The sequence below is a fragment of the Hemitrygon akajei genome, chromosome 10 (genome assembly GCF_048418815.1).
Source record: "Hemitrygon akajei chromosome 10, sHemAka1.3, whole genome shotgun sequence".
Classification (NCBI taxonomy): domain Eukaryota; kingdom Metazoa; phylum Chordata; class Chondrichthyes; order Myliobatiformes; family Dasyatidae; genus Hemitrygon; species Hemitrygon akajei.
The window spans coordinates 164,437,320-164,450,110 of NC_133133.1; the positions used below are offsets into that span (position 1 = coordinate 164,437,320).

Consider the following 12,791-nt stretch of genomic DNA (forward strand, 5'->3'; position numbering starts at 1 on the left):
CCTCGGCCCACTTATAGAAAAAGACTGATGGGCAAAGTTCAAAAAACTTTGAAATTTATTATCTAAGTACACATATGTCACCATATACTACCCTGAGGTTTAATTTTCTTGCAGCTATACTCAATAAATCCAATAACCATAACAGAATCAGTGAAAGACCACACCAATAAGACAACTCTGTGCAAATAAGAAGGAAAGAAATAGATAAACAAATAAGCAAGCAAGCAATAAATATCGAGAACATGAGATGGAGTTCTTGAAAGTGAGTTCATTGTTTGTGAGAACAGTTCAGTGATGGGGCAGAGTAGAAAGATTTTGTTCATGCATTTTTGATAGCTATGGGAATTAGTGATGAAATATAAGCAAGTACGTAAAGAGTTAAACTCTGGGAATGGACCAAATCTCCGTTATCTCACGTCATTTTGTGGCATCCTTTTTGTGCAGATTAGTTGGTACATTATACCCGTCGAAATTCACTGAGATTGACAAAGGACTTGAATAAACACGTGATTCATTCTACTGCTGATCCATGGCTTCATTTCCCCCAGAACCAATTCTGACGGCTGCCCGCAAGACTGCACAGGCGGCTTTCGTCGGATCTCGGCAAAAAACAATCCAACCTTTCGCCCTTCTTGTTTCCATAGCTTCTCCTTCCAAATACTTATGCAGAAATTAGTTGTTAAAAAAAAGTGCCCTTTTAACGAAGGAAAAAGTCCTAAAAGCGACAGGGATCCCAACTTCAACTTCGGCGCGCTGCGCCGGCTGATTGACAACGTCATCCAAACTCTCAGCCAATAGCAGGACAGCCGTCATTTCCTCGGCCTCAGCTGTCGCAAAACCGAGCGGCTGCCGTAAAACAGCTCTTGATTTGTTGGGTCGGAAACCCCGTACGGTCTTTCTAGCTGCTGCCGCTCCGCCGGGTGAGTGGGCCTAGTTGTCGGATGTGGGACCTTTAGGACTTTGCACATCTTCTGTGGCCGTTGTAACTGTGTTTCTTTTCTTAATTTAACTTTAGGAACATGCCTGCGAAAGGACCTTTGCAATCTGTTCAGGTTTTTGGGCGAAAGGTGAGCTTTTTTTACGGGGCGGACTTCCCCCGCGTGTACTTGGCGCAGCGATCGCTCCTGGGCCTCGTGTTTCTTGAGTTGCAACCTCGGGCGGCCCCGGATCGCGATGCCCGTGTTTCTCGTTGTTCTCCGCCGTCGGAGTTCTCAGTTCGAACCCGAGGCCGTCCCGGGCGATCGGGGCAAGTCTGACGGGAGGCAGCGGCCTGCCATTTCCCCTTTGGTGTGAGCATCCCCATCCATTCTTTATCTTCACATTTCATGTGCCCCAAAAGCCTGAAATGTCATCGATACGTGTTCTCTTTCAGACACAAATAGTTCGTTTTGAGACGTGAATCTTCTGGATTATATTTGAATTGGTTAAAACAATATAAATACAGCTATTTAAGTAGAGCATGGAACTTGACTATTTTTGACATGGTCGATGTTATTATTTAGGCAGTTATTCAGCTAGGTTAATCTCAGTAATAGTTAAAATTACACTGACTTGCATAGTTCCCCGGTGATTTTGTTTGCTTCATCTAGCCAATTCAGTATTGAATTTTGATTTGCATTTTAACCCTAGAAGTGAATTTGACTGCATTGTAAGCCCCGATGAAAATAGTTTCTCCTCCTCTGAAGTGTCCTGCATTTAGTCTGATCTAGCCACTTGACCTCAATTTCTAAACAATATGCACAACATTTTTTCATCTCTTCAACAATTCTCAATTATTCCATTATTTCAACCATTTTGTACTTGATAGTTAATCCACATTATACGATCTGAAAGTTCACACCCCTGAAGGGATCACATACTCTACTTGGGCAGTGAGGAGCCTCTTTAGAACTCTTTGCATGTCTTAAGTAATCAATAAACAATGCACAGAAATCATTCTGAAGAAATATCTAATGCAATAGATTACTTGCACTGAGTACCTGTATTCTGTTTAAACCTTCCTAAATCTTTATTCAGTTTACTATACTCCGAGATCTCCAGGGATAGGACTTAACAAGATCATCACAAGATAGACTATACAGAAACATTAAGTCTTTAACTTAATATATATCTTATTTAGTACATTTATATCCTTTGTGATGTGTTCTCTTGCTGTAAATAATTTATGGACTTTATTGCCTGAAACCTGTCGGGCTGCTTCTGACTGTACTTTCTGGATGTTTTATCAAAGATGCGGGTAAACTACTGTAGGTGTCCAGATTAAAGTAGATTTCTGATTGTCATTCTCCAGTCCACTGCTATGTTCTGCAGAAGTTTGAAGTAAAATGCCTAAGCCAGTCAGATTTCTACCCCAGTATCCTAGTCTATCATGGTTTAACTACTTCAGCCTAACTACAGCGTTAAAAAAATTGTGTTTTGTCCATGAAGCTCACTTGCAGATGTAAAGATGAAGAGCCGTAGGAATAGCTTCTCCCCTTCTCTGTCAGATTTCTGAATGGTCCATAATCAAAGAACACTTCTGGACTATATTTTGTAGTTACAATGTTTTTTATCTTTCACGCTGTGCTGCTGCTGCAAAACAACAAGTTTCACATTGTATCAGAGGTAATAAACTTGGTTCTGATTCTGAAGTCAACTTAAAACCTTTCTGCTCTACAGAAAACAGCGACTGCTGTTGCCCATTGCAAAAGGGGAAATGGCCTCATCAAAGTGAATGGCAGGCCTCTGGAACAGATTGAGCCAAAGACTTTACAGTACAAGGTAAGTGAAGGGATTCATATGAAACAATCTGTACCTGTTAATGCCTGCTGACTGTCGGAGCATTCTGAAACGTATGCAGGCTCTGCTTTTTGTAAGTTGCTTGCTTTAGAAGAAGTTGGAGGTTGTAAATTTGTAATTTTCTGCTATGCGGCAATAACCAACAAACAGGCGATCCTAGATTCCATCCATGCTGGTTTGAAATGAGAATTTGAGCCTACAACATTTGAATAACCAGTTGATCATTGAGGGTGTTTAAGAAGGAAGTTGATAGGTATCTAATTAGTCAGGATATCAAGGGATATGGGGAAAAAGCCGGAAATTGTAACTAGGTAGGAGAATAATTTAGCTCGGAGGAGTGGCGGAGCAGACTCGATGGGCTGAATGGCCTACTTCTGCTCCTTTGTCTTGTGATCTTGAGATTTAACTGCTCCTCTATGGTGTAGAGCTGCACCTTTGGTGCCCCATGTTGTTGGCACCACTGAACAAGTCAATTGAATGGAATTGTGAAAGATTTTGTTGGTACTCCTGATGAAGGGTTTTGGCCCGAAACGTCGTCACTACCTCCTCCAATAGATGCTGTCTGGCCTGCTGAGTTCTGCCAGCATTTTGTGTTTTTATTTAGCACAAATATATTTCAGAGCACTTGAACTTCTTCTCTGTGATACAGATGCTTCCCATATCCTTGATTGACATTAGAAGAATCTAGTACAGTGTTCCTTCAACAATGACCTTGCATGTCTTCAGGTGTTGTATCTCAGTGGTTTGCAATTAGTGCCAAATTGTTCATAATATCCCTTAAACATCAGTGATGTTTTTGTTAGATATGGATACAGGTTGAGCAGTCCTTATACAAAATCCAAAATTTTTTGAGTGCTGACATGGCACCACAAGTGGAAAATTCCACAGGACACTGGGAAAGTTCCCAGGTAATCCAAGGAGCTCTGTGCACCACAGAGAGTTTTGTGAAGCGACCTCACATATCCTGAGTGGGGCCTGCTGCCGCCAATTTGTTTTCAGCAGTTGTAGCCAGACCTTCGTGTGTTACTCACAGTGATTACCATGTGTTTTGTACTTACTCCTTGCCCTGTGCTGTGAAAGTATTGTTGAAAATGTCTAAAAGGCCTGCAGTTACCCCAATAGGTAATAGTGAAAAGGAAAAGAGGAAGCATTTATGACACAGAAAGTCAAGTTGTTGGAAGAACGACAGCTTGTAAGTGTGAAGCATCTAACACTGAGGAGTGTGGCATTGTGCAGCCTGAGCAAACAGAAGTTAAGGAAAAATAGAAAAACATTGCATAAAGCAGTAAATGAAATCTCAATCGTGGATGGAAAAAGTAGAATTGTCAGTGTTGAATATGTTGCTTAATGGTATGCTGATCATGAAACAAGCAAAGATCTACCAACAACACACACAAAATGCTGGTAGAACACAGCAGGCTAGGCAGCATCTATAGGGAGAAGCATCTGCCATGTACTGATAATTTGAAGGTAATTTAATATTCAGCAGGCTAATTGCAGAAATTTAAGAAAAAGCACAGCATTAAATTTTGAAATATTTGTGATGATAAACCTCTGCTGATTGTGAAGCAGCAGAGAAATTCATTGATGAGTTTATCAAGATTGTCACTGATGAACGCGTCTTCAAAGCTGATGAAATAATTGTGCTGGCATTATTGCCTCAGGAAGACACTGACCACAGCTGATGAGAAAGCTTTTACAGGAATTAAGGTTGCCAACGATGGTATAACTGCTGGGATATGGTAATCCAGCATCCATGCATAAGTGCAAACCTACTGTGGTTGGTAAAAACTTGTGTCCTCACTGTTTGAAGGAGTGAGTACCTTACCAGTCCATTATCAAAAGGGCATGAATCGCCAAAAACATCTTTCTTGATAGGTTTCACAAACATTTTGTAAATGGATTTTGTGTTTAAACTTGGGTCCCATCCCCAAACTATCTCATTGTGCAGAAGCAAATATTCCAAAATCCAACACACTTCTGGCTCGAAGCATTTTGGATAAGGGGTGTTCAACCTGTAGTGACGAGTGTTTTGAGAGTTTTTCTAACATCTCAGAACAGAGGGTCAGTGTTCATTCTGATGACTCATCCAAGGATTGGTGCTGGTGTCGTCATTAATTGTAATGAGTTTTCATACATTTGACTGTCTCAGAGCTGAGGGTGGTGGCACTGAGTGACCTGCTTGAACAGCCCTTGCTCAAGCTTTGATGTTAGTAAAAAAAAAGTCACATCTTCTTTATGAATCGAACTGCAGAACTATATTCCAGAAAAAAATAATTTCATATTTTGATGTATTGTGCACTTTGTTACCTGGATCTGGTAGAACCGTTTATGTGCATGTTATTTTGTTTCACTGTTTGTCTAGTTTACTTGATGGTTGGGTACATCTTCAGTGGTAATGTTTAACTGGGTAAACTGTATTTATGTGATCACAGGTCTCGATGAGTTTCAGCTTTATTGGAATTCGTTTTCAGCAGAAGTTATAACATGTACTGTGCACTTTCAGTTGTATGTTATAATTGGAGCTAATGCTGATTATTGTTGCAAGAAAAAATTAGTGAAGCCTTTACAATTACCTGGTTTTTGGTATTAATTATTCATAAAATGTGGTCTCATCTTCATCTAAGTCACAATAATAGACAAACACAATATGCCTAACTATTAACACACTAACAATTGTACTTTTCATTCTTTTTTGAACTCATTGTTTAATCATTCACAGTCCAGGCTGGAAAAAGTGTGTGAACCCTTGTATTTGTTACCTTGTAGAACCTTCTTGAGCAGCAATAAGTTCCAAAAGTTTCCTGTAGCTGCTGAACAGACTTGCAGAACGGCAAGATGAATTTTAGATCATTCCTCCATACAAAACTTGCAGCTCGTCAATTTTTCTGGGAAACCTTGTATGAACAGCTCTCTTCAGGTCATGCCATGGCATCTCAATTGGGTTAAGGTCTGGACTCTGACTCAGCCATTCTAAAACATGGGTTCTCTTGTTTTTAACCTATTTTGTTGTTTTTACTCTTGTGTTTCAGATCATTGAGTTGTTGCATCATCCAACTTCTATTAAGCTTCAGATGTAGGGCTGCTACCCTGACGTTTGCCTGTAAAATGTCTTGATACAATTTTGAATTCATTTTTCCCTCAACAGTTGCAAGCTGTCCAGGCCCTGAGGCAGTAAAGTAGCCCCAAACCATGACGCTCCTTCCATGTTGCATCACAGTTGTGATGAGGTTTTGGTGTTGAAGTGCAGTGTCCTTTTCCTTCCAAGCATAGCAGTGTACATTTCTGCTAAAATGTTAACAATTTCTGTCTGCAGAACCTTGTCCCAGAAGTGCTGTGGAACATTCAGGTGGTCTATTGCAAACTTTGAGATGTGCAGCAATGTTTTTGTTTGGAGAGCAGTTATTTCCTTTGTGGTGTCCTAACATGAACAGAGACTAGCAAGTTCTAGAGATTTCTGCAGGTCTTTTGCTATAACCCTTGGTTTCTTTTTCACCTTCTTCAGCATTGCAGGTTGTGCTCTTAGTATGATCTTTGCAGAATGCCCACTCCTAGGGAAAGTACCAACAGTATTGAGTTTCCTCCATTTAGAGACACTTTCTCTAACTGGAGTAATGAACACTCAGGTCTTTAGAAATGCTTTTGTAACCTTTTCCAACTTCATGCATCTCTACAATTCGTCTTCTAAGGTCCTCTAAAAGTTGTTTGATTGAGGCATGGTGCACACAAACAGATCTTACTTGAAGAGCGGGTTCTGTCAGTAACCTGACTTTGAGTGTCTTTGTTTTGTAGAAGGCATTACCCCAGGGGTTCACATACTTTTTTTGAACCTAGACTGTGATTGTTTAAATGGTGTGCTCAATATTGACAAGAAGTAGTACAGTTGTTTGTGTTGTTAGTTTAGGCAGATTGTGTTTATCATATTTTTGTGTTTTAGATGAAGATCACACTACCAGACTACATTTTATCAGTAATGCAGCAAACCAGGTAATGGCAAAGGGTTCATAAACTTTTTCTTGCATCTGTATGTCACTAATTTGTTGGCCTTTATTCTTCTTGTGGAAAGCTGTTCTGAGTTAGCTTCTCATATAACATACGGTGGGGAGGTGGTGGTCTTGTTGGCCATCACTCCTGTGAATCAAACAGCATATAGGTTTTCAAACATTTTCTGTAAGCAGCATTCCATGTATAAAAAGTTACACTGATGGAGACCAAGGCTAACAGGTATTTCCGTGTTCAGAATTCTGTCTTTGATGCATTCATTCCACTAGACTATTAGTTTTCAAAAGTGTTTCTAGATCATTGTTTGAGTTTGCATCTTATGCCAGGCAGCAATGGAGAAGTTTTCCTGATTAAATGCAAAATGTGACGGACCATGATGATCTGAAAAAAATAGTAAACATAATAAAAACTGGAGGGCTGTGTATGAGGGAAGGGTTAGATTGGTCTTGGAGTAAGTTAAGAGTTCAGCATACCATTGTGGGCCGAAGGGCCTGTACTGCATTGCACTAATCTAGGTTCTTTTGGAAATATTCCGTGGGGCTGGCAGCATCTGTGGGAGAAACAGGTGATGTTTCAAGTCAGTGACATTCAGGATGCTGACTTGTAACTGAATAAACTTGGATTCTGTAATACATTATTCAAAGTACATTTATTATCAAAATATGTATACAGAATACAAGCCTGAAATTTCATCCTGCAAATCACAAAGCAACAAAACGCTATTAACAGTGATGCTATTGGAATATGAATTAGAAAAGTTGTATTTTTTAATATAATTTAGCATTCAACTCTGCAATGTTTTTAAGTTTCTCAGTTTGTTACCTAAATGTCCATGAAGATAACATACGTTATCTTTTTCATTAACGTATGTGTTTTACTCTTCATGAAATACGATCAGTTGTTGATAGGGGGAGATGCTGACTTACCGGAAGAGCCAAAATAATTGTGGTCTTTCTAGGCTTTTAATACTCATTCTGTGGTGGTTTATTGTGTATTTTACACTGAACAAAGTGTAAATAAGATTTTAAAAGAACATCATTTTATTCTTTACAGCTGTTGGAGCCAGTTCTGCTGTTGGGCAAAGAAAGGTTTGCTGGTGTCGACATCAGAGTTCGTGTGAAGGGTGGTGGTCACGTAGCTCAAATCTATGGTATTATAATCAATGTATTCTATACTTTATTCATTTTCAGAAATTCTCCTACTTGCTGGTTATACTGCCTGGAAAAAAAATAGTAGTCCAAGTAAAAACCATTGGGATTTGCCTCAGCAATTACAGCCCACTCATAAAGTAGAATATTTAGTTCTTATTGGCTGTTTACTGTTTATATACCACGTGCACAAATGTGGAGGCATGAGATTTGGGAGCTTCAAAAGAGAGATGGAATTGTGCGAATGGTATCTTCCTTTGAGCGAAAGATTCTATTCAAGACATGGATTCCAAGGTCCAGCTGCCAAACTAACCTACTTGTACAAGTAATGGTTAAGTTACTAGACTAATATTCGGAGCCCTGAACTGTTGATCTGGAGAGAAGAGTTTGAATCATCCAATAGTAGCTGGGGAGTTCAAATTTAACTTGTTAAATAAATCTGAAGGGGAAATGTAAGATGAATGAGGTTAACCACAAGACTTCTGATTTCTCATGAATTTTCATCTCATTTACCAATGTCCTTCAAGGAAGGAAACCTGCCATTTGTACCTATGATTCGGTTCCATCTGTGCAGTTGTCATTGCTATCTCTGTTCTGGGACAAATAAATGCCAGTAGTCCCATAAGTGAATTTTGTTTAAGCCTGGAGATGTCCAGCTGTGGGCAGGAGAGGGGTGACACTGCTGTTGTAAAATGAGAAGGGAATGGTCGTTGAATTAAAAATTTTGTTGCAAATTAATATGTATTTCAGAACTAAAATGCTCTTTTTTGTGATAGTTGTTCCCTATATGCTTCTTCTGAAGCTGGTTAATGTGTTTTTGTTTTCTTAACAGCTATCCGTCAATCCATTTCCAAAGCATTGGTGGCTTACTACCAGAAATGTATGTACTTGACAACATCTTGGAAATATTTTCTGAATTTTTTTTTCCCATTGGGCAATTTTAAAATGACTTCTGTTGTTGCTGTGCAGATGTAGATGAAGCATCCAAGAAGGAGATCAAGGACATCCTCATCCAGTATGACAGGACTCTGCTGGTTGCTGATCCTCGTCGTTGTGAGGCCAAGAAATTCGGTGGACCTGGTGCCCGTGCACGTTACCAGAAATCTTACCGTTAAAATGTTTTATTTTGATTTGTGGCAAATAAATATCTAACTGTCATGCAGCCTGTTCGGTATCTTTGAAATGCTTCTCTTTATTGGCCTGTTTTGCCATATTGATTACGTAATATATCATGGTTTGTAGGATTTTTATTATATATTTCTGTTCTAATTTTGGGTTTCCTTTCTACACTTGTCTTTTAAATTTTTTTTATTATTTATTAGAAATATAATGTGGCCCATCAAGCCATGTTACCCAGCATGATTAGGCCCAAGCCTAATCACACGGACAATTTACAATGGCCAGTTAACCTACTAACCAATAAGTCTTTGGACTGTGGAAGGAAACGAGTAGCCGGAGAAAACTCACGCATTCCACTGGAAGGACATACAAACTCCCTATGGAGGATACAGGGATTGGACTTTTTTTCCAAGTACTTTTATTTAAATAAATGAATTTTGCAGTCTGTGTAAGCAGAAAGTAATTCCAAGCTGGGGTTCCAAACCTCCTTTTGTGTCATGCAGCCTTACCACTAACTGAGGGTCCATGGACCTCAGGTTGAGAATCCCTGTTCTAAACGTTAGCTGATGATCTAAATTTATTTCTTTTAATTACTGCTCCGCTGATCAAAGAGAAAGATTTCCGGGATAAATCAATCACTAAGACATGGGTCAAGTTTTACTCTGTCAAAGGAATAACTTTTCATTAGACCTTAACACAAACTAGTGTAACTCAGAGTATGAAGGATGTACAAATTGGGCAAGCTGAAAGGAATGGGCTTTTAAATTGTGAGTTCATATCAAAGTGAAATAATGGGGTGCTTTGTATTAAATTGATTGGAGGGAGTGACTTGTCTGTGATAGTGTTTCTCTGACCCTGCTGTTCTTAATTGCTTAAATATGTAGTGACAAAAGCTTTGAATATACAGTAGTGTGCAAAAGTCTTGGGTGCGGTGTCAAAAAAGTTCTGTAAGAGTAGATGTTTTCAAAAATAAGTGAGATGTTTCTAAATATCAAAAATTTCTGTAAAACAGTAAACAGGAAAAAGCTAAATCAAATCAACATTTGGTGTGACCTCCCTTTGTCTTTAAAACAGCATCAGTTCTCTTTGGAGCACTGTTGTGCAGCTTTATAAGAAAATCAGCTGCTAGGTTGTTCCAAGCATCTTGGAGAATTTGCCACAGTCTGTAGACTGGCTGTTTTGTTTGCTTCTGTCCAGGTAATCCCAGACAGCCTTGATGATGATGAGATTAGGGCTCTGTGAAGGTCATGCCATCGGTTGCAAAACACCTTGTTCATTTTGCTGCAGTTAATCCTTTATGAATTTGGCCTTGTGTTTGGATAATTGTTCAGCTGCAGAATGAAGTTGGGACCGATCAGTCATCACCCTGATGGTACTGTGTGATGGTTAAGAATCTGCTTATACTTCTCGGCATTGAGGATTTCATTAGTTCTGACCAGATCACAAACTCAGTTTGTAGAAACGGAGCCCCAAACCTGCAGGGAACTACAGCAGTGGTTCACTTTTGGCTGCAAACACTCATTCATGCCCTTTCCAGCAATTCCACAGAAAAAACTGCCTCTTGTTTGAGGCAAAAACTTTTAATTTTGACTTGCCAGTCTAGAGCACTGGCTGCCATTGTTCAGCATCCCAGTCCTTGTATTTTTAGGTGTAGGTTAGTTTCTTGCTTTGTTTCTACTTCACAGGAATGGCTTTTTGGCAGCAACTCTTCCATGAAGACTACTTATGGACTTGGGTGTACAGTGGATTCTGAGAGTTAAGAGTTGATAGCAGTGCTGGGCTTCTGATTTAGGAAAAAATGTCAGTTTGCTGTATCTCTTGTCTGCTGCACTCGGATTTCTGTGCCTCATTGGAAGAGCTTGGACAGCACATCTTGGAACTTCTGTCTGCCACAAAACGTGCTTGGGAGAGACATTGCTGATGCAGGCTGACAACCTTCTAATGCTCACTCTTGCCATAGTGTAAGAATTGATGATTTGAAGGTTACACTGCCACACCCTCATCTTTTACTTTGGTTGTTCTCTGCCCAGTTTAATTCCTTCTGTTCCCATTTCTGGATGGTTTAGTTCATTCAACTCATGTCATTAATTATTAGCATCCTGTTTGTTATCTTTGTTTAATCATGCACTGGGCTATATACCTACAAAATAATCAACTTTTTATAAAAAACTGCAGATTTCTCTACTATTATATTTTTTGAAAAATGAATATTTGGAGATCTAAAACTGATACATTAATATAGAAAACAAAATTAATATTAAAAAAATCTAGGGTTCCTAAGATTACTTGATGCAGTACTGTAGAATAGGGTGAGTACCAATAACAAGTTAGTGGGCACTAAATGAATAACCAGTTTGAAATCTTCACTTTTCTATAACACATTACACAAAACATTTTTGTTTTAAAATGTTCAATTATCACACTTAAGTGTTGCAATTTTAATTCTGTATCAAATTACCTACGATGGGAAGTGTAATCAATCAGCCTTAAGATATTTGACTCTTAGAATGTAGAATATATGTCTGGAAATACTTTTGGGTTCAAGAATTGCATGTAGAGAGAGATGAATATAAATAAAAACAAACTGGAAAGGGTTATCTGAAATTAAGGGAATCTGAAATTCCGGAGTCCTGAGCAGAGCAAGGTAGAAATGAAGTACTGTTCTGCAATGTGTGAACTATATGGTGCGCTGCAGGGGTTGTTTGGGCGAAGGGAACTGGAAAACAGTGTTTTCCGCAGCTGGAAAGGGCTGTGGAGATGTAAAAGTGCTGCTTCGCAGTGGCATTCTGTTGAAGGGAATGGGAATAGTGTTAAATCATGCACCAACCAAGGTGAAATATGTGTACAAGAGAGAACCTGGAGTTCCAGGAGACTGCAAGTGTTGGAATCTGGAGCAACACTTGAGATGTTAAAGGAACTCGAGTTGGTTGGGCAACTTCTATGGAAAATCCTAGTCCAGATAAAGAATCAACACGAAACGTCAGTTGTCTATTTACAACGTAGGGAAATCAGAAAATTTACATAATGGCGTAGGAGGTCTTCTCATTGTGTCCACGCTGTCCCCCAGAAGTACGATCCCATTAGTCCCATTTTTCGCTCTTATTCTCACAGGCATACCCATTAATTCTATTTATCATGAACCTAAACTGAGTGATAACTTAAGAGTAAGAGAAAATATGCAGGTGCTAGAAATCCAGGTTTTAATTTACAAGCGCCTAGTTGGGGTGTGGTTGTATAAAGCCAAGCAGCCACAGAGAAACTGCATGGAAAACAGATAAAGGTCAGGCTCAAACCTAGGACTCTCCCATTGCGTTGCCAGCAATGAAACGTCAATAAGTGATCACAGCGCCCGTTAAGTTGTCAAATGTAGTTAACACGCCGCGATACCCGTTCTCTCGATTTTCCCGAGCCTCATCTTGGCGAGGGGAAGATCGTGCTGTAAAATTTGTTCACATACGCACAAAGGATCGTTTTTCCCTGACCTCCACCTTAGTTCTTGTATGTTTGTCTTGAGGACCGTATCTTAAAGATCTGATTCTCCTCCCAGCGACTGGAGCAGCAGTGATATCGCAGCTGCTAGCTTTTCAAGCAGCTCCTATTGACAGGTTTTGTTGTGGCAGGTGCTCCTCTCTGAAAAGTGCTATGGTGTTATTTCTATCGGGCCTATCAATTTCCGACCAGGTGATAGCATTATAGGCACATTAATTTGGCGTAAATGAAAAAAAAAATCTGATTTGTAGACCA

The 12,791-nt window shown here is 39.5% G+C and overlaps 1 protein-coding gene across 1 annotated transcript; it reads left to right on the forward strand.

Moving 5' to 3' along the window:
• The first annotated feature begins 836 nt into the window (after window positions 1-836).
• rps16 (ribosomal protein S16) lies at window positions 837-9,090 on the forward strand. The gene is made up of 6 exons (XM_073059603.1): window positions 837-920; window positions 1,016-1,067; window positions 2,659-2,760; window positions 7,834-7,930; window positions 8,761-8,808; window positions 8,898-9,090. The coding sequence occupies exons 2-6, from the start codon at window positions 1,020-1,022 to the stop codon at window positions 9,041-9,043; spliced, it is 441 nt and encodes a 146-aa protein (XP_072915704.1). The 5' UTR covers window positions 837-920; window positions 1,016-1,019; the 3' UTR covers window positions 9,044-9,090.
• Window positions 9,091-12,791: the final 3,701 nt, after the last annotated feature.